This window comes from Eptesicus fuscus, chromosome 6 (genome assembly GCF_027574615.1).
Source record: "Eptesicus fuscus isolate TK198812 chromosome 6, DD_ASM_mEF_20220401, whole genome shotgun sequence".
Classification (NCBI taxonomy): Eukaryota; Metazoa; Chordata; class Mammalia; order Chiroptera; family Vespertilionidae; genus Eptesicus; species Eptesicus fuscus.
Window position 1 is genome coordinate 13,244,264 of NC_072478.1, and position 20,653 is coordinate 13,264,916.

The 20,653-nt window shown below is 50.0% G+C and overlaps 1 protein-coding gene across 4 annotated transcripts in view; it reads left to right on the forward strand.

Annotated features, from left to right (window-relative positions):
* Positions 1 to 20,653, forward strand: part of BIN3 (bridging integrator 3) — a 42,830-nt gene that overhangs the window by 13,188 nt on the left and 8,989 nt on the right. The window contains exons 2-6 of one of the 4 annotated variants that reach the window (XM_008151482.3): positions 11,878 to 11,926; positions 18,303 to 18,343; positions 18,720 to 18,781; positions 19,907 to 20,043; positions 20,543 to 20,583. In XM_008151482.3, coding sequence (XP_008149704.1) covers positions 11,878 to 11,926; positions 18,303 to 18,343; positions 18,720 to 18,781; positions 19,907 to 20,043; positions 20,543 to 20,583 — 330 coding nt within the window. Of the gene's footprint in view, positions 1 to 11,877; positions 11,927 to 12,276; positions 12,325 to 18,302; positions 18,344 to 18,366; positions 18,424 to 18,719; positions 18,782 to 19,906; positions 20,044 to 20,542; positions 20,584 to 20,653 lie in introns of those variants that run through there. The other 3 variants (XM_054717212.1, XM_054717214.1, XM_054717213.1) reach the window with 3 other exon arrangements.

The window sequence follows — 20,653 nt, forward strand, 5'->3', positions numbered from 1 at the left end:
AGGGAAATGAGGCACATATCCACACAAAAACCTGTACATGAATGTTCATAGCAGCATTATTCATAGTAGTCCAAAAGTGGAAACAGTGTAAATGTCCATCACCTGATGAATGAATAAAAATATTATCTATAACTAGAGGCCTGGTGCGTGAAAATTCATGCACTGGAGGGGGGTCCCTCAGTCTGGTCTGCCGCCTCTCATAGTCCAGGAGCCCTCAGGGGCAGGAGGCGACCCGGTGATCAGAGGCAATGCCCCCATCACACCTGTGCTGCTGCCACTGCTGGCAGCGCAAGCCTCGGCCTGGCTCTGGTTACCTGAGCCTCAGGTGGCCCTGGGCGGCTGGGCAGCCGCCATCCGAGGCTTGCCTGTGCCTTGGGTGGGCCCTGGGCAGCTGGGGGGCTGAGAGGACTGGGCGGCGCCATCTTGTGACTATGGGCACCGCCATCTTTGAGGGCGTGGCAGTCAATTAGCATATTACCTTATTGGCTGTAGGCGCCACCATCTTTTTTGAGGGTGTGATGGTCAATTAGCATATTCCCTCTTTATTAGATAGGATAATAAAAAGGTAGCATGCTAATTAGACCGGACTGCAAGGGAAGCCCGGGTCCCAGGTGCCTGCCGGTGGCCGGAGGGAAGCCAGGGGAAGGAAGGCCCACTCTTGCACGAATTTCGTGCATCGGGCCTCTAGTTCAGTAATAAAAAAGGAGTGAAATACTGGCACATACTACAACATGGATAATTCTTGAAAACATTTGCTAAGTAAAAGGCTACATCCTATATAATAAATAGCTCATATGCTAATTAGCAGAAGGACTGTCTGGACGAAGCTGGGGCTGCAAGGGCCAAGGCATCCGGGGCTGGGAGGGCCTACCCTTGCACGGATTTTGTGCATCAGGCCTCTAGTATTATATAGTTCTATTTATATGGAGTGTCCAGAAGGGGAAATCCATAGAGACAGAAGGTAGATTAATGGTTGCCAGGGGCTGTGGGGAGGAGGGAAGTGGGAGTGACAGCTAATAGATATGGAATTCTTTTGGAGGTGATGAAAATGTTCTGAAGTTAGATAGTGGTGACTGTTGCACAACTCTCTAAAAACAACCAAATTGTACACTTTAAAAGGATGACTGTTATGGCATATGAATTACATCTCAATACTGTTATTTTAAAAATTTAATAAACCAGGTTCTGAGTGAAGATGACAGATAGAATACCTACATCTAATTTATCTCCCTCACAAATCCAACAAGAAGCACAGTAAAGCGATTTTTTTAAAGGCATAAATAAACCTGACCAGTGTGGCTTAGTTGGTTGGATATCATCCTGTGCCTCAGAAAGGTTGCTGGTTTGATTCCCGGTCAGGGCGCATGCCCGGGTTGCAGGCTTGATCCTCAGTGGGGGGCGTGCAGGAGGCAGCCAATGGATGTTCTGCTCTCACATTGATGTTTCTCTTTCTCTCTTCCTTTCTTGCTAAAAATCAATAAAAATATTTTAAAATAATTACAGGCATAAATCTGCAAAATTAGGGAGAATAGAAGTTACATCAACAACATTTGGGAACTGGAATGCACTTACATGAGGTAACTGATTTAGCAGTTTCAAGAAAGCCAAAGCCTAAACTGGCATTTAGGAAAACTAGGAGTCATCCAACCTACACCACTGAATTCTCAAAGGTTCAAGAATTGGTGGCACTAGGTGCCTATAGAAGTGGGGTGAGCGGAGCATTCAATTCAGGAGGACTGGTTGGAAGCTGTTCATGATTAAATTCAGAACCCTCCCATCTCCTCCGCAACCCCATTTCACTGGGAGACTGTCCTTGCCTCATCCGAGCAGAATAATGAAGGACTCCCCTGGAGAGTGTGAAACGGAGTTTCTATCGTAGGGCACACAAAGGTAGAAATATTAGATATACTGTGTGACACTAATAAAGCTTAACCTTCATGGCCCCTTACTTGGATGGGCCTTTTCCAGGGCCCTGGAGGGAACCCTAGCTATGTGTTCATTAGGTCCTCTGTTTTTGTAAACTTCAGAATGTATCTCTACTGCACTCAGTTAAAACCTCTGCCTTCACTTCCTCCTTCTGAGGTCAGGCGGCTTGGGAATAGCCAGTGCCTTTGGAGGCTAGGGCAGGGGTGGGGGTTGAATTGCTGTTTGATCTGTAATTTGTAAAGGCATTTTTAGAAAAGTTTATGAAACAAGTGAGAAATTACAGATTCCTGAGTTGGAAATACACAAAGAGTATACCGTTTTGGGCCATCTTTAAATTTATTTTTAAACTAAGGGGAAAATGGGATCAAAAATAATGGGACACAAAACAGAAATGACAGAGATGAGCCATTAAATCAGTAGATATTCTGAAATCTAGTGAAGTATAACAAAATATTTTTGAATTGTATCAAAAGCTAGAAATTAAGAGAATGAGATCAATTTTAAATAGACGTGATGATTGTTTGATAAGCCAGCAAAGAGGAGGAGCAAATCATAGAACACATTGATAGAACATGCACGTTCCTGGTGGATTTAACATGGAAGGCATAGTGAAGAAGCCTAGATCTATGATGCGCTCTCCTACAAGGACAGCAGTGACAAACCGGTTACTCATTCAGAGAGCATTAAGATTAGTCACCGTGCAAGAAAACCTGAAATGTACCCTGAAATCTGAGTCTACTTATGAAAGAAACATGAGATTTTCCTAAATTTTACAGCAGTCCTAAAATTTATATTGTTTACATGTTACCAATAAGCTGGAAAAAAAAAGCTTTTCTAAACTGTCAGTAGAAAACAAATTTCAGTCAAGCCTACTAGAGGTTGACCGAATTACTGTCTTTTTTCTCTAAGAAAATGGTGTTACCAACTCGGTGTCACATGAAGAGGCAATCATAGACTTTGCAGCCAAAAAATACAGGGAAATAAATATAGAGGTGTGTCAGGCAGATGATTAATAAAAATATTAGGTTATTCTTGATTTTCTTATGTTCCTGTTGTCAGCTTTTATAACTTGTAATTTATTATGCTCTTTTCTCTGTCTAAAACAGTCACTTTCGTGCCTATTTTTATATTTGTAATTTTGCATTCTTTTTCTTTAAGAGGCCATGCAAAATTGTATAAGCTTCAGGCCCACAAAACCCAGACCCACTTGAAGCACAGTTGAGGGCAGGACTCCTATACTGAAGGCAGGAGGGTGAAGTGAATGAATGCATGCGGTGTGCACACACACGAACACACAGAACCTCTTGTACTCACTGAGCTCCCAGATTGCTGAGCTGGGCCTTTATTCCCAAGTCAAAAGAGTGGAAGAATCTTCTCTAGGGAATTTTACCTGCCCAGGAGAAAAGACTAGATACTGACATCAGGGTTCCCCACAAAACTGCTCAATCAGATTACCCTACACCCGTGGTCGGCAAACTGCGGTTTGGCCCCTTGAGTGTGGCTCTTCCACAAAATACCACGGCCTGGGCGAGTCTGTTTTGAAGAATTGGCGTTAGAAGAAGTTTACGTTTAAAAAATTTGGTTCTCAAAAGAAATTTCAATCGTTGTACTGTTGATATTTGGCTCTGTTGACTGACCACTGCCCTACACAGTAGACAGTAATTATTCACGTATTCACAGCTTCTAGTCAGGTTTTTTTTACCCCAGTCATATATATGAGCAGATAACCAAGAATTACCACACATCCAAGGGAAGTGTCTAGTATGAAAAGTGAAGACTAAAACAGAAAAAAAAAGCAACTTGAAGGAAAATAGACTATAAAGGAAGAAGAAACTTTTGTAACACTATCATTAAGATCCTCAGGTAAGGCATCCATGAAATAAAAACAATACCTTAAAAAAGGACATACTGAAAATTAAAAAGAGCTCTTGGAAATTAAAAATATGATAGAAATGAAAAACTCTTTAGAAGTATTAGAAAATAAGGAAACACTGAAAAAGTAGAGGACAAGCCCAGGAGGGTCAGCATCAAAATTATAAGAATTTCAGAAATAAGAAACAGAGCACAACAACAAAGGTGTTGTGTGGTTTTTCAATCCCAGAACTAACTGTTGTAAATTGCCAAATTAAAAGAGTCCTGTTGAGCACCGCAGGACAATGGGTGAAATTAGACCCACAAGGTACATGAGCATATGAACCAACAAGCTTGCATAAAGAAAATAAAAGCAGGTCACATAAAAGGATGAAAATCACAGCAGTACTGGGAAATGAGAAGCCAGGGGAACAATGCCTTTGAGATTCTGAAAGAAATTATGTCCAGCCTATAATTTTATACCCAGGCAAACTAGTGTGACAGTAGAATAAAAGCATTTCAGTATGCAAAGTCTTAAAAATTATCTCGCACACACTTTTTCTCCATCTAAATGAAGAGTAAATCAAGAAAGGAAGACATGGAATCCAGGTATCAAAATTCATGGGAGAGAGGCAAAAGGAACTTCGGTGAGGAGGGTGAGGGGGGAAGCCCAGGATGCCTAATGTACACCAAGTGGAGGTGAACCATTCAAGGTGGAGCAGGCCAAAGTGGAAGTAATAGAATACCTGGTAGAAATTAATGTATTGGGAGTAGATTTAGACAACTGAGATGGAATTAGGGGTAAATACATGGAAAATTAAGCATGTGAAAGAAAAGTGACAATTATTGTAATGAAAGCAAAACATTATGCAATGCTACTAGTTATATATTGCTGTGTAACAAATTACCCCACAACTTAGCGTCTCAAAACAGTACCAGTTTCCGTTGGTCAGGAATGTGGAAGAGTCTGGGGGATCTGGCTTGGAAACTCTGGAGGTTACAATTCAGTGCATCAGTCAGAACCGCAGTCTTCTGAAGGCTTGGCTGAGCTGAACAATCTGCTGGCTGCTGTGTGCAGGAAGGAAAATGCATCCCATTAGGCTCCTAATAGTTTACTTAGTATTGCCCTAACCAAATTATAATATAACTAGAGGCCCGTTGCACGAAGATACGTGCAATAGGCCTTCCTTCCCCTGGCTGCCGGCACCCGTTTTCCTCTGGCACCCGGGACCCAGGCCTTTGCTCTGGCCGGAGCCTTCAGTCTTCGCTCCAGCCGGAGCGCTGCTCCTGTAGCTCCCTCCGCCCCCACCCTCCCCCTCATAGCAGGCATCCCGCCCCACCCGGCCGCTCCACACCTGCATGTGTGCTGCCCAGAGCGGCTGGGGGGCAGGGCCGCTGCCATCTTTGTCAGGTTAATTTGCATACTCCTGATTGGCTGGTGGGCGTCGCGAAGTGACGGTCAGTTTGCATGTTTCTCTTTTATTAGTGTAGACTATATTGAGAAGAAGGAGAGTTGCCAGTGTGCCTTTGCGTTACGGAGGTGGAGATTGTAAAGAGATTTCTTTGTTAAGTCTTCCTCTTCCAAAATAAAAGATAAATAGCTAGTGCCTAAAACTTAACACTCATCAAGTAGCAATACAAGCATTTTTATGTGGAGATGCAAAGGTGCCGACCAAAAACACAGAGCCAGTGACAGTGCTTGTCTCAGCAATGAGGTTCAGAGGCCGAGAGCAGCGGTCGCCAGCCTTTCGGACCTCACGGACCACCAGTGGTCCACAGACCACCGGTTGGCGACCGCTGGCCTAGAGCCTAATGTTTTACTTAACAAAGCCTGAGGCCTTACTAAACTATTCACATGTATAAATCTGGTAAAAGTAAAATTTAGATTAATAAAAGGAAATCATAAAAGTAATAAAGTAGCCCCAGCTGGTTTGGCTCAGTGGATAGAGGGTTGGCGCGTCCTGGGTTTGATTCTGGTCAAGTGCACACATGTACCTCAGTAGCAGGCTCCTCCCTGGCCTAGGGTCTGGTTGGGGTGCATGCAGGAGGCAACTAATTAATGTGTTTCTCTCACATCAACATTTCTCTCTGTCCTTCCCTCTCCCATTCTCTCCAAAAATCAATGGAAGAATATCTTCAGGTGAGGATTAAAAAAAAAGTAAGTATAGGTGAATTTCTATGCTGAGATGAAAAAGGCAGGCCTTTCTCAGTGTGATTGCACCAAAAGAAGAAATCATAAAGGCAAAGATAAATTGGCTAGATTTGTTTTCATACTCAACAAAAGCTTCTGTACATAAACACTCAATGTCCAAAGGATAAAGGCAAATCCCAAGCCAGGAACAAATCCTGATTAAACAGGCCAGAGGGCTGGTGGTAAAATGTTAACTATTTCTGTTTTTTAAGAAACACAAACTGTTTCAGTCTGTCTCTAAGGCAATTGGCAAATACAGCAAAGCCTTGAACGTGTATACACTGAGTAGCCAGATTATTATGATCTCTGAATGCATAATAATCTGGCCACTCAGTGTATATATATCCTATATAATAAAAGGCTAATATGCAAATTGTCCCCTCGACCAGGAGTTCGACCAGCAGGCAGGCCGGCCAACCACCCATGTCCCCTCCCCCTGGCCAGGCTGGCCAGACCCCACCCATGTACGAATTCATGCACCGGGCCTCTAATACACACACACACACACACTAGTGGCCAGATTATTATGCGTTCAGAGATCATAATAATCTGGCCACTCTGTGTGTGTGTGTGTGTGTGTGTGTGTGTGTGTGTATACATGTTTACACTAATGAAAGGGTAATATGCAAATTTGTCAGGACGCCCTCACAGTAACAATCGAACAGCAGGCTGCATGGGGTGACCAGGCCAGTAGGGGGCAATTTGGGGGCGACCAGGCCAGCAGGGGGGGCGGGGGGCAGTAAGCGACGACCAGGCTGGCCGGAAGGCAGTAGGGGCAACCAAGCAGCAGGGGGGACAGTTGGGGGCGACAAGGCCTGCAGGGGGGCAGTTAGGGGTAATCAGGCACGCAGGTGAGCAGTTAGGAGCCAGCAGTCCTGGATTGTGAGAGGGATGTCCGACTCGGTTTAGGCCCGATCCCCCGAAGGGTCCCGGATTGGAGAGGGTGTAGGCTGGGCTGAGGGGGAACCCCCCCACCACATGAATTTCGCCGGGCCTCTAGTATATATATATTCAGGCCTAGTGCATGAATTCGTATATGAGTGGGGTCTGGCCAGCCTGGCCAGGGGAGGGGACATGGGTGGTTGGCCGGCGTGCCTGCTGGTCGAACTCCTGGTCGAGGGGACAATTTGCATATTAGCCTTTTATTATATAGGACTAGCTTTCCCGTTGCAGGAAAAATCCTGCAATAGGATTTCCTGCTGCACTCTACACCACCTCCGTTCCTCCCTTGTCCCCTGCCTCACCTTCTCCTCCAGCCCCCCTGCGTTTCCCTTCGCCCCCCCCCCCGCCTCCACTCCGCCATTGTTGCCCGCCCCGCCTTCTCCTCCAGCCCGCCCGCCCGCGTTTCCCTTCGCCCCCGGCCCCGCCTCCGCTCCGCCATTGTCGCCCGCCCCGCCTTCTCCGCCAGCCCGCCTGCGTTTCCGTTCGGCCCCGCCTCCGCCCCGCGCTTGTCGCCCGCCCCGCCTTCTCCTCCAGCCCGCCTGCGTTTCCGTTCGCCCCAGCCCTGCCTCCGCCCCGCCCTTGTCGCCCGCCCCGCCTTCTCCAGCCCGCCTGCATTTCCGTTCACCCCCAGGCCCCGCCTCTGCCCCGCCCTTGTCGCCCGCCCCGCCTTCTCCTCCAGCCCGCCTGCTTTTCCGTTCGCCCCCAGCCCTGACTTCGCTCCTCCCTTCTCCTCCCCTCCCCCCCCATCGACGCTGTCTTGATATGCAAATTAGCCGCCATCTTTGTTGGGATAATTTGCATACTCGTCCTGATTGGGTGGTGGGCGTGGCTTGGTGGTGGGCGTGGCTTAGGTGTAGCGAAGGTGCGGTCAATTTGCATATTTGTCTATTATTAGATTAGATATACACTGAGTGGCCAGATTGTTATGCGTTCATAGATCATAATAATCTGGCCACTCAGTGTATATTGACCCAGCAATTTCAATTATGAGAGTTTATTCTATGTGACTAATCCTTGATATGCATAAAGATTTAGCTATTAATTTTGTTTACAATAGAAGGAAAATTTGAAACAGTTGAAGTGACCACCAGTAAGTAATGTGAATTACAAAAATAAAACTAGCCAGTGTGACTCAGTTGGTTGGAGCATAGTCCCGTACACTGGAAGGTCACTGGTTCGATCCCCGGTTGGGATGTGTAAAGGAGGCAACCAATCGATGTTTCTCTCTCACATCAATGTTTCTTCTCTTCCTCTCCCTTCCTCTCTCTCTAAAATCAAAAACATGCCGAAACCGGTTTGGCTCAGTGGATAGAGCGTCGGTCTGTGGACTGAGGGGTCCCGGGTTCGATTCCAGTCAAGGGCATGTACATTGGTTGCAGGCACATCCCCGGTGGGGGGGGGGGGGTGTAGGAGGCAGCTGGTCGATGTTTCTCTCTCATCGATGTTTCTAGCTCTCTATCCCTCTCCCTTCCTCTCTGTGGAAAATCAATAAAATATATTTGAAAATAAATAAATAAAAAAATCAAAAACATTTTTTAAGTTGTATAAATAAAATAAAACTAGTATAATGAAACACTAGGTAGCTTTTAAAAGTCAGAGCGATGAAAACTATATTGGCATATAAAAACATTCATGATACGTTTCCTCTATTTTTAACATTTATGTATATGCGTATATACATGTGTACACATGTATGTACACACTGAAATTTAGGGTATTACTGTTTATTTTGGGATTGTGTATTTGTCATTTGTGTTTTCCCATGTTTTCCAAGCTTTTGACACTGATCGGGTGGTAGTTTTATAGTCACGGGGGGAAAAAACTAAAGGGAATTTTTTTAGTTTATTTGAAAAATATGAAGAGTGAAAATAAGAAAACAGTAATCATATTCTTACTACCTAGAGTTAATCACTACTAACATTTGGCACATTTGTGTTAGTTTTCTTTTCTTTCTGCAAATTTTTAAAATATTATTAATACCAAACCAATAACCTTGGTTAGCTTTTACATATGAGATTGTAGACTATTTGGGGGTTTTCCTCCCCCACCTTTCTCTCTTTTATACTTTTCTGTATTTCTCAAGTTTTCTCTGATGAGCATGCTTTACTTTTTAAAGGAATGAAGTGTTCTTTAAAATACATACCATTTCTTTTTTTAAAAAATATATTTTATTGATTTTTTACAGAGAGGAAGGGAGAGGAATAGAGAGTTAGAAACATCGATGAGAGAGAAACACCGATCAACTGCCTCCTGCACACCTCCCACTGGGGATGTGTCCGCAACCAAGGTACATGCCCTTGCCTGGAATCGAACCTGGGACCTTTTAGTCCGCAGGCCGACGCTCTATCCACTGAGCCAAACCAGTCAGGGCCATACCGTTTCTTAAAATACAGTCGGCGCTTCATACCTTCAGGTTTCACATCCGCGGATTCAATCAACTGCATATAGAAAACAGCATCCGCAGTTGGGAACCCATGGATGCAGAGGGCCACTGTTTACACAGTTTTATATGGGGGACTTGAGTATCAGCAGATTTTGGTCTCCGCAGGGAGCCCTAGACTGCATCCCTGCCGAATACCAAGGGGCTACTGTAATAACAAACGCATGTGAACGTGTGAAACTATGAGTTGTGGGGAGAGAACTGGACTGGACGTCAGCTGTGAGCCAGAGAATGACCCTGGGCTGGTCACCGAACCTCTCCAGATCTCTTTCTCATCTACAAGTGAGAGGTTTAAACTGGAAACATTTCTATGGTAACTTACAGTTCTAAAAATACTGTGATTCTAAATTAAGATTGAGAGAGAGTCTGTGGCTCCACAAATAATGGACTCTTAAGTTCTTAATTTCTTGGTATCTAGTACTAGACTCCAGTTAGCATCGTCCTGAAGACCACTCTGAGAATTCTTTAGCATTCTCATCCTGCACTCCATGTTCTTAGAATGGAGATTCGGTTTCCATAAGCTGGAAGGACCATCTAATCCAACTATTGTGTTTTATAGTTTAAAAAACTGAGCTCCAGAGAGATTGCAATTTGTTCAAATCACAAAACTAGTCAGAGGCAGAGATGGGCTTTCTGATTCCTGGTCTGAGCTTTTTATACCACACATGCTTCGTGCACCACAGGCTCTGTCTTTTCTCAATGCCACCAGGACCTCATTTGCACTGTCACCCAAATGGTCCTTGAGGGCAATTGTTCACTGTCCAAAACCATTGTGTCAGTCAACTATAAGCTGATTTGGGGAAAAGGAACTGGGGGCCCAGGGAGGGATCAAGAAGCTCGTCTGTCCATACCCTTTTCTCTTTAGGTCTAAGAAAGGGAAATAGCAATTTCATTTTTTCTTTCCTTTTCAGTTCCATAGCTTACCTTTCCCCCCTAGTAATTATATAGCCAGAGATTATTTGTTTACAGAAGCCACGTGAATCAGCCAGTCCCCAGAGGGTTAACACTCCCAAATTACGGGGTGGGTTAACAATAAACAGGATGTCCTCCAGAAATTAAATTTAAACCACTGTGACTCAGGCTGGCCCATCCTCTAACCAGATCACTGTCTGGGGTTATTATCGGTGGTTAATTATACCATTGGGTTTAGCAACATTTTGGGCCAAGAGAAGCCAGGCTGGGGAGAAGGGGGTGTCGAGGGAAGGGGCCCGGTGGACGGGGTGGGCGCAGCAGTGGGAGCGGGAGGTTTGAATGGAAGAGGCAGAAAGGAGCGAGAGTGGTGGTCTGACCTGTCCCCTCGGCTCTACTGCAGCCTCTTCCCTGAGCTGATCCCTGGGAAGGGGGGTGAAGACGATGTGTCTATAGCTGCTGGGGTGCATTGTGTTTGCTTTTTAGTCTGGCTGCACTGCTTTTCTCAGAATTTAGAATCATAAGGTTTTCAGCATCTTAAGGAAGCTTCTAGATTATCTAGCTTAACCCTCTTGCTTCACAGAGTAGAAAATTGAGGCACAAGGCAGTGGTTACCTGCCCAAGGGCACCCTGCTCAGCGGAGGTGGAGGCAAGGTTAGTGCTCAGGTTGAGACTCCTAGACCCGTGGTCGGCAAACTGCGGCTCGCGAGCCACATGCGGCTCTTTTGCCCCTTGAGTGTGGCTCTTCCACAAAATACCACGGCCTGGGCGAGTCTATTTTGAAGAAGTGGCGTTAGAAGTTTAACCCTTTGCACTCGCTTGCTTTTTTCTCGAGCTGCTACCAATGCTAACCGTGTCGAGTCACACTCGACATCCAAGTGCAAAAGGTTAAGTTTAAAAAATTTGGCTCTCAAAAGAAATTTCAATTGTTTTACTGTTGACATTTGGCTCTGTTGACTAATGAGTTTGCCGACCACTGTCCTAGACCATGACCTGCCCTTCTGCCAAGCTGTCTTCCATTTCTAAGTGGAGGACCTGAGGTGCAGAGCCTCCTAGCAAGTTCAAGGCAGAGTTGGGCTGGAATTCAGATGCTTAGAGTTAGCTTCGTTTAGATTTTGTCAGTTGTCATGGGAAATAGTCCAGCCCGGCTGAGCCTTAATGCCCCTACAGTGTGTCATCTCTCCCAGCCATAGGAGAAGCCCTTCAGAGCCAGTTTGTCCCTCTGAAGGGAATAGTGAAGCACTATACAGATGTGTGGTTTGGATGATGCTTTTCTAGGCGTGTTTTCTAGGATAACAGTGATCTAAGTGACCTGTACTTTCTAACTTTGCAGTCCTTGAGACACAAGGTTTATGGTGACCTTTGTTCGTACAGTATCTCCCCTTTCCTGCGCTGGGGCAGAAGGTGGTGCCCAAGACCTCCATCTGACACTGTCCATGGGAGCATGACCATCCCAGAGCCCAGCCTGGGCGCTGATGGTCCTAGACCCACGGCACGTGGTGAGGGTGGCAGAAAGCGAGCCATTGCCACTGACTTTTTACCTGTATTTTCTCAGCTCTTTTTAGCCACATCCTTCCCCATTGCTCCTAACATCCCTCTTTGTCTCTTTGTCTTACAGGATTCCTTTCAAGATTGGGCAACCCAAGAAACAGATTGTCCCCAAAACAGTGAGTAACCCGATTCTTTCATTCTGAGCCTTAGTTCTGTCTCGCAGGCCTTCGCATAGCATCAGAGTGTTGACTCAGCGTGGGGCTGGGAAGGCAGAACCTGGGCCTTGACATTCTCAGTGGCATAGCTCTAGAACCTCGCATGGACGGGGCTCGCAGGGACCTCCTGTCCTGTAACATTGTCCTTCCTCAGCTCAGCCTGGGAGGTGGAAGAGGGAGATGCCACAGGAGAGGAGAAACACACTGCTTCTGACTGCTCATCTCTGGGATGTGGCGTGCAGTCCGCACGTTCCTAAGAGGGAGCCTGAAACAGGGACCCCTGCCAGGACGCATCCCAGCCCTTCTGTCGGGCCACCTCAGGCTGCATGAGAGTTCCGGAAGCTTCTCCAGGACTCCAGGTCCATTTGTCTCCACTGTCAACTGCATTCCTAGCCAAGACCCAGGGTCACTCAGCACGGGGGATAATGGAATCCTTTCCCCTTGTAGCCCTCAGTTTTTATCCCTATTTTATCTCCAGATTTGGAAAAAAAGGGAATCACAGCTTCTGAGAAAGTTAGAGCTGGAAGCCCTTAGAGATCATCTGGTCCAGCCTCCTGAGTTTTCCTGATGGGGAAACGGAGACATGGGGTCCCAGTGACTCTCGAAGGCGAGGAAAAGCTAATGCTGACCGGGCTGGACTTAGAGCTCGAGGCTGAGCCTCTGTGCAGCACCCCTTCCATTGCTGTGCTGCCTCACGCAGGCTGGGAAGATCCCCCAGGTGTGGGGACGAGTGAAGAATGGCCGCTGCAACCCCTCCCTCAGAATCTGAGCGAGGCCCTTGGTTTTCATCTGGGAGACCGTAACTGTCAGCCCCTCTCGTTGTGACAGCTTCAGGAAGCCTGGTGGAGGCCTTGACTGTCATCCCAGCCCCTGGCAGTTCTCCGCGTCTCCATGTCTTAATAGCCTCGTCCCTTCTTGGCTCAGAGCTCAGAGCTACAGGAAAGATACCGCTTCAGTTGGCGGGAAGGGGTGTTCAGCAAGCACCTGACCAATGGCTCTGTCTTCGGGAAGTCCAAAGTTAGGTCACTGCAAAGGAAATGGGCCCGGGTTAAAAGAGCCCTTCCCCTTTTCAAGCACAGGCTGGCTGTGGAGAGACTCCGAGTCTGCCTCCCATGCAGAGCTGACCATCTGTGGAGGCTCGGCTGACGCACAGAGAACCTGGGCGTGCAGTGTTGGGCCCTGGCCCGCTGCAGGAAGTGGGAAGGTGTGGCTGTGGGTCTCCAGAGTGTAATCCAGGGCAGATCTGAAAGGGAAGTGGTTTTGAAAAGGGTCTTGTATTCCCAACACTCACTACCAAAAAACAAAACAAACAAAAATCCTCTCAACGCCCCAACTTTTATCGAGATGGCCTTGTTCGCCACAGAAAAGTAGAACGCAGCTTCTGCTTTGCCAGAGTTTGTTGACAGGCAGATCTGTGGGTGTTTTAGTCTGAGGAGTGGCAGGGACTCCGCAGGGGAGGGCAGATGCACGAGCTGAGAAAACCCTCTGCGCCTGTGTGGCCCTGTGGGCCGTGGCGCCCTCGCCCCTTCCTAGCACCGTCTTGCTGGGGATGAAACTGAGGTCCTCTAACTGTGGCTTCAGCTCCCCTGCACCGTCTGGGCTTCGAGTAGTGGGTAAGAAGCCAGACTCCCGGCCTGGATCCCATCCTGGCTCTGGCACACTGTGTGTGACCTTAGGCAAGGCCCTTACCCTTCCTGAGGCTCAGTTTCTCCTCTGTAAAGTGAGGGTGATGCTAGGACCTAAGCCATTGATGTCTAATGAGTCTCACATGAGATATACATGCGAAGTACTTGGCTCAGTGTCTGGCACATAGTAAGGCCTCAATAAACACTAACTACACTGCAGGCAGAGAGGCAGGTTGATAAACCCCCGAGGACTCCGCCGGTCCCAGTAGCTGGCGTCCCGGGTGCAGTGTTGGCGGGAATAGAGTGATTTGCTTCCTCAACTCCCAGGCTCACTAACGTGTCTGCAGCAAGACCCTGCCTCTCCAGAGTCTTGTTCTCCACTTGCCAAGCCCCCTCCTCCCCGCACACCGCCAGGGCTGTGTGTTATCTCAGCATCTTCGCAGCTGCCCCAGCAGTGGTGACGCACCCTGTTCTTGCCCGGGCACTCTGGGGCGGGAAGCAGATGGGGCTGCCTGGGTTATTGGAAGTCACAGCACCCTGTCATGGGAAGAAATGTTCATGTTATCTTCAGGGAGTTTCAGGAGGTTTTTGGCTCAAGACACTCAACTGTCAGACACAAAGAAAGCATTGTGTGTCTGCCCTCACTGGCTCATGTGCCCAGGTTATTAAGGCAGATTCCATTATTGTCACAGCTTCGGCTGGAATGGCGTGTTCTCTGCAGGCGCTGACCAGTGGAACTGAAAAGGAAGGTCCCCCACCTCCCCGTCCTCACCGTCTCCTTGGTCCCTTCCCTCCCCCGGTCCCATAAAGTAGCTGGAGCATCTTGGCGTGGCGAAAAGAAACTGCCCCTCCCTCCATCGCCTGGGAGGCTGGAGAGCTCTCTGAAGCAAGGTTCCCCTGGGTCTCCGACCAGAGGAAAGCACACACCTCAATCCCTAGCCAGGTGGGCGCTCTGTGAAGTCAGGCAGAGAGAGCCTGCACTTGAGAAAGATGTCCATGTGACATGAGGAGCCTCAGCCTCATTCCTGTCCTGTGGCATCGTGCCATAGGACCCTGCTTCCCCCGCGCAGCCTTGCGGATTCAGAGGGCCTTCTCGGCTGGTCTCTCTTTTCACTTTAGGAGCATAGGTTTGGGTGGGAACTTGGCCCATTCTTTCAGTTAACAAGAACTGAGCTCCTGCAGGGTGCCAGCCTGACCCGAGCGCCGGGGAGATTGCAGGGAGCCGTGCGGCCCCTCCCTGCCACCCTGAGCCGTCCTGTGCTTGACTCTCCTCGAGCAGCTCGCCAGCCGACCCGCCCGCTCTGACCCGCTGACAGTCGTGCACATGTGTTTGCACTCGCATTCTTGACTGCGGTCCAGCTGCCTTTTTGGCAAAGGCATCAAGCATTCAAAGATGTTCAGATCTTTTGTGTTTGGCTCTTTGCCTCAGAATGGATAGACCTTGGAATGAGACTCCAATGTGTCCCTTTATTCCCCATCTGAAGGGCCAGAGTCCGGGTGCTGTCCCCCAGATCTGTGCCCAGTGGAGGAGAGAGACCTGGGGACTGTGAGCTATAGAAGCAGCCCACACCTGGCTCCCCGGGCCGAGGAGGTGAAACATTCCTGACCTTCTCTTAGACTGATGATGGCTTTGAGGGACATAAAGTAAAAGGACCAGTCTCCCACTCCAACACGCTTCTCAGCTTCCAGTGTGAGACCTCGAGTTTCTCAGCAACCAGCATGCTCCACCCCAGTTGGAAACCTGCAGTCCTTCTCTGTGCAAGTCCAAGCAGCCCCAGCCAGGAGGACCAGGTGCTCCTGACATCCCACACACGCAGCACGGGGACTAGCAGAGCGCACCAGGGCTGCGGCCCCAGGGGTCGGGGGCGCTCGCCTCCCCTCAGAGCACCTACTCCGTGTTCTTGATCTTTAGGAGAACTGCATTCTGGCCAAGACATCCTTAACTTTAATTTCATCTTTTCGGGGAGAAATACCTTTGCTATGTAAAGACTGGCTCACATCCTGCAAAGTAAGAAAGGAAATTGTCCCATGAAGGCAGGGCCCAGTACAGCCCCCAGGCACAGGACGCGCGGCTTAGCCAAAATCAGGAGTGCCCTTGCTGTCAGTGGACCATATGCTTTGCTCTGCTTCTCCTCTGCCGGAGAGTCACAGGCCAGTCTGCACCCCCAGTGGTCCTCTCACCACCCCAGTGTGGAGGAGGAACAGGCCGGCACCACCCACGGGCCAGGCGCCCTGCCCTGCACTCCACATGTACTTCTGCGAACCCGCAAAACAAGCCGGCGAGGCTGACGCTGTTATCCCATTTCGTTGTCAGCCCCTGAAATGTACATGGGTGAGGCCAAATATAATATCCCAGTACTAGACAAGAAACTGAGACTCAAATGTTAGGTGGGCTCCGGGGCTGGTGTCAGATTTGCCTGATCCATCTCTACCAGCTCCTCCCTTGCCTCCTGCACTGAGGGAGAAAGGCTGGGCCAGCTTCAGTGCGGACTTTGCAGGCCCCTCTGCTCCCACCTGCAGGCCCCGGAGGCCTTTCCTGCTGTTAGCTGTGACCTGATTCCTGTCAAACTGCAAATCCCTTGTGAGAGGTAACACTGGAAACTAATCCAGGGGTCCTCCAACTACGGCCCGCGGGCCACATGCGGCCCGCTGAGGACATTTATCCGGCCCACCGGGTGTTTTTGCCGCCGCTGCCTGTTCTGCTTAGCAGCCGACTTAGCAGTGTGCATAGGAATTTGTTCATGGTTTTTTTTAAACTATAGTCCGGCCCTCCAACGGTCTGAGGGACAGTGAACTGGCCCCCTGTTTAAAAAGTTTGAGGACCCCTGCTCTAATCGGTACATATGCTTTAGTGGGAGTGACTTTTGAATTTTTTCTTAAGAGTAGCTTTTGGTGGATCAGAAGGAAGGCAAAGAGGAAAATGGGTTCCTGGGTGGAGAAATCGTGGGTCTGCTCTTGGTACAGGGTTCTAGATGCTAGGATCACAAAGTAGGGCAAGGACCATGTGTTCCTGCTTCTAAATTTCCCAGTTCACATGCGGAAAGTGACACGCTGTGGTGCCCTGAGGACCTCAGCTGAGCCAGGCCCACATCACTCTCCCTGCCCTCACCCCCACCCTCGCCCTCGCCCTCCACAGGGCTCCCCCTGCTTGCAGGTATCCGTGTGTGTGTGATCATCCCCACCAGGGCCCATGTCTCTGTTGTCCATCAGGGTCTCCCTAGCACCTGGCAGAATGCATTGCACTTAATGGGTGTTCTTTAAATGTTTATGGGATGAATGAACATACTTGAAAAAAATAAGTAAAAAGCCTGCACCAGGAGTCGGAATTCTAGCCGTCCTTATGTGAATCGCATCCCTCTTTTGGCTTCATTCTCCTCGTGTACAACATGAAATAATTGGCCGGAATCATGTCCCGCCATTCTGAGACTGTGTGGCGTTTACCCAAGTCCAAACGTGGAGTCTGAGGTTGATGGGCCTCAGGATACTCTTCCTCTGGGCACCTTTGGTGGAAGGGCCTGCAGGTGAAGAGCGGCGTGGCTTTGACGATTTCTGCAGATTTGGACTCCTGGACCTTCAGCCTGTACCGGCAAGGTCTTGGGGGCGCAGCCAAGAAGCCATCTCTGAGGTCATGGCTTTCACTCCTCAGCGAACAGCTTTTCCCTTGGCGTGGAATGACGGTTAAGAGCACAGGCTTGGGAGCTTGGCTACTCACAGTGCAGCTTCACCTCTGTCCCCGCCTCTGTCCCCGCCGCCTCCTCAGTACAGTGCAGGCCGTGGTGCACCTGCCTCCTGGCTGAATTGGGGAAGCCCGCATTGAGCGCTCCCTCAGTGAATGTAGCCAGGTTACCTCTCAGAGCCCCTCAGCCCAGAGGCTCCACACGGTGGCAGGGCCTGGTACTGCCTCTCTCCGTCCCCTGCTTTAGGCTCTGAGATGTCACTTACTCCGCAGGCCACGTACCTGAGAGCCATGGCCAAGGCCCCTTTTTACGGGAGGGGGACATTCAGCCGTGGAAGTGCAAGTCACTTTCTTGACCTCACCTGACATGTAGGCGGCAGAATAAGGTCCAGGACTCCACCCGTTCAATTTAAACATTGCTGGCACGGGAAATCTGTTCACTAAGTAATCAGGAAGTTAGGGAGTCTGGCCGGAGTCGGTAGTAATGGTATTTGTGTTTGGTACATCCCAGCACACGGAGCGTGGATACATGGTCTTTCTTGATCGACCCTGGACCTGGCAGGTAGGACCCGTGAGGAACCTCGGCCTGTGGCCATGGAGGTGACTTGCTCGGGCCTTGCCTCAGAACTGCTAAGTGGCAGAGACAGAAGTGGAGTTCACACCCACCTTTGCCTCTGCCCACTGCTGCCTCCCCGGCTGAGCGTCAGTCCCATGGTGAGCAGCTTCCCTGTCCCCAGAGGGGAGGGTGAGAAGAGGGAACGCCGCGCAGTGCCCCACTCCCTGCGGTGGAAGAAGAGCCGCCGGTACTTGCCTGGCTGGCACGTCCGGGAGGGGAGTCTCGCGCCCTAAATCAGACACTTAATTAATTTGGGAACACACGGGTACTGTGTCGTTAATGACCTGCCGGTGCCTGTGTGAACTGGACCGTGTTGTTTCTGCAGACTGGGGAGGGTGTGGAGGGAGTGTCTGGAGGCTGGCGGATTTTTTCCAAAGTGTTGTCATTTCTCTGATGATTGAGTTCTCTCTCTCATTACAGGTGGAGAGAGACTTTGAGAGGGAGTATGGAAAACTGCAGCAGTGAGTGTCACACCCCAAAAGGAAGGGGGCTGGGATCGGAGAATGGCAAGAGCCTTCCGCCAGGTCTCACTTCCCGCACGGTTTGTCTGCTTGCCCGTTGGTGGGTGCTCCTGTCACCACCCCAGGAGCCGGGAGCAGCTCACTTTGCCACCTGCCAAAAAGGCTCCCCCAGCTCATGGCTGTGTGACAGTCGTTAACTCGTAGCCTTTGGGTGCTTGGCCTCTTGCAGAGCTTAGAGTGGCCCTTCCGTCAGTGGGGAAGAGTCCTGGTGGGCATTCCAGAGGACCAAGTTGGGCCTCCCTCGCGTAGATGGGAAGGCAGGGGACCAAAGCCAGTTGGCGATGCCAGGTACCAGGCCCGTGCCCTTGCCTTGCAGGCTGGAAGAGCAGACCAGGAAGCTGCAGAAGGACTTGAAGAAGAGCACCGATGCTGACCTGGGTAGGTGGCACGTCCCCCGAGCTGGACTGGGTGGGGCACAGGTGGATGCCCTCCTCCCTCAGTCACCTTAGGGCTGGCTTTGAAGTTAGTGCACTTAGTAGATGTCCAACAGATGTCCCTGAGAAGTGGCCTGAGGTCAGTCTTCACTTAGCAGAGCCCCACTCTCCCCTTTCCCGGGCGTAGCAGCCGCCGCCGCCACAGCCACAGCCAGGTGCAGTGCTGGCTCCTACCAGCTGTGCCGCAGAGCCTCGGGCCAATGCGATCCAGAGAACGTGGGCACGTCTGAGCATGACAGCCCTCACTCCTGGCCCCTAGCGTCTCCAAACTATGTGTGCAGCAAGCCAAGGGGCTGCCTTTGGAGCCCGTCTGTTATTTGTTTTGAACTTAGTTCTGAGTTACCTGGACGGCATCTTTCTTCATCGTTCCCCGCTGCCTTTCCAGTAAGTGTGTCATTGAAACCAGGGGTTACCTAGCTACACCAAACCTGGCCTTCTTTTGTCAATAAAGTTTTATCGGAACACAGCCACGCCCATTCTTTAGGTATTGTTTGTGGAAAAGTTGAGTAGTTGCAACAGAAACCATATGGCCCTCCAAGCCTTGAATTCTGGACTCTGGCTCTTTACAGTAAGTTTGCTGCCCCACTGCAGCGTGCTGTGTTACCCTGGTCCCCCAAGCACACTGCACCTCCCAGCCACCTGGAGAGGGCTTCTGACAGGCATCGTCCTGGATTCCAGACTGACCGGATTAGAGTCCTTGCAGCTAGAAATCTGCATTTCTTTCAGCTTCCCACCCCGATGATTCTGTTACAACCCAGAGTGTGGAACATTGTCATTGCAGCAGGTAAAGCTGCCCAAAAGAATGATCTGAACCTAGGCCTGTGGCCATGGAGGTGACTTGCTCGGGCCTTGCCTCAGAACTGCTAAGTGGCAGATGATCCCGAGTGTCCGATGATTAGGAATGAACATTGCCCAATAAGGACCAGTGTCTTATGCTCTGTGGTACTTTGTTGTTTGTGTGGCCTCTGGCCTTGGGTGCAGGACCCTGGACGCAGGGAAGACGGGAGCCCAATGACAAGGCTTGGAAGCCTGTCCCTGCACAAGTCCCCTGAACTCTGACTTCTCACAGCCATGTCCAAATCCGCTGTGAAGATATCCTTGGACCTGCTCTCCAATCCCCTCTGCGAACAAGACCAGGACTTTCTGAACATGGTGACAGCCCTGGACACGGCCATGAAACGGATGGACGCCTTCAACCAGGAGAAGGTGCCTGGGGTCGGGTCTCCCCCTTCTCGTGGCTTCTGTCTGGAGGAGCACCTACATGGAGTCCTTAACGGGGCTCAGGCTCCTCGGTGCCCTCGGCCCTCCGAGGCCCGTGTGCTCTTTCCCATGGCCTGCTCTCCGTGGCTGCCGCGAGCTCACATCACGCACAGTGAGGCCATGAGGGAGACGCAGGTCCACTCCGCCTGACGAGCCTCGCTGAGCAGGGCCGTTGTGGGCCTTGGCAGACAGCGGCTGCAGGGTGGGAATGTATGGGGACGAGGACGGGTGCTCCTGTGGCCCTTCAGGCTTCCTGGTCGCCATCTCTGCCTCGCCCAGCTGCAGTTAGGAGTGCCCACCCTGCCTGTCCTGTTGGGCCCTCTTCCCTCCGGGCTCTCGGAGTGCCCTGGCAGGTCTCCTTTCTCTTCTCAGGAGCCGGAGCCTCCCCTTTAGGAAGAGCCTGGCTCCCCCCAGTTCTGATGTCATTGGGTTTTTCTCCCGACAGGTGAACCAGATTCAAAAGACCGTGATTGAGCCCTTGAAAAAGTGAGTAGAGGTGATCTGGGGACTAGACTCAGGGCACTCCTTGGAAAGGCAGGTCAGCCGGTCCCCTGGG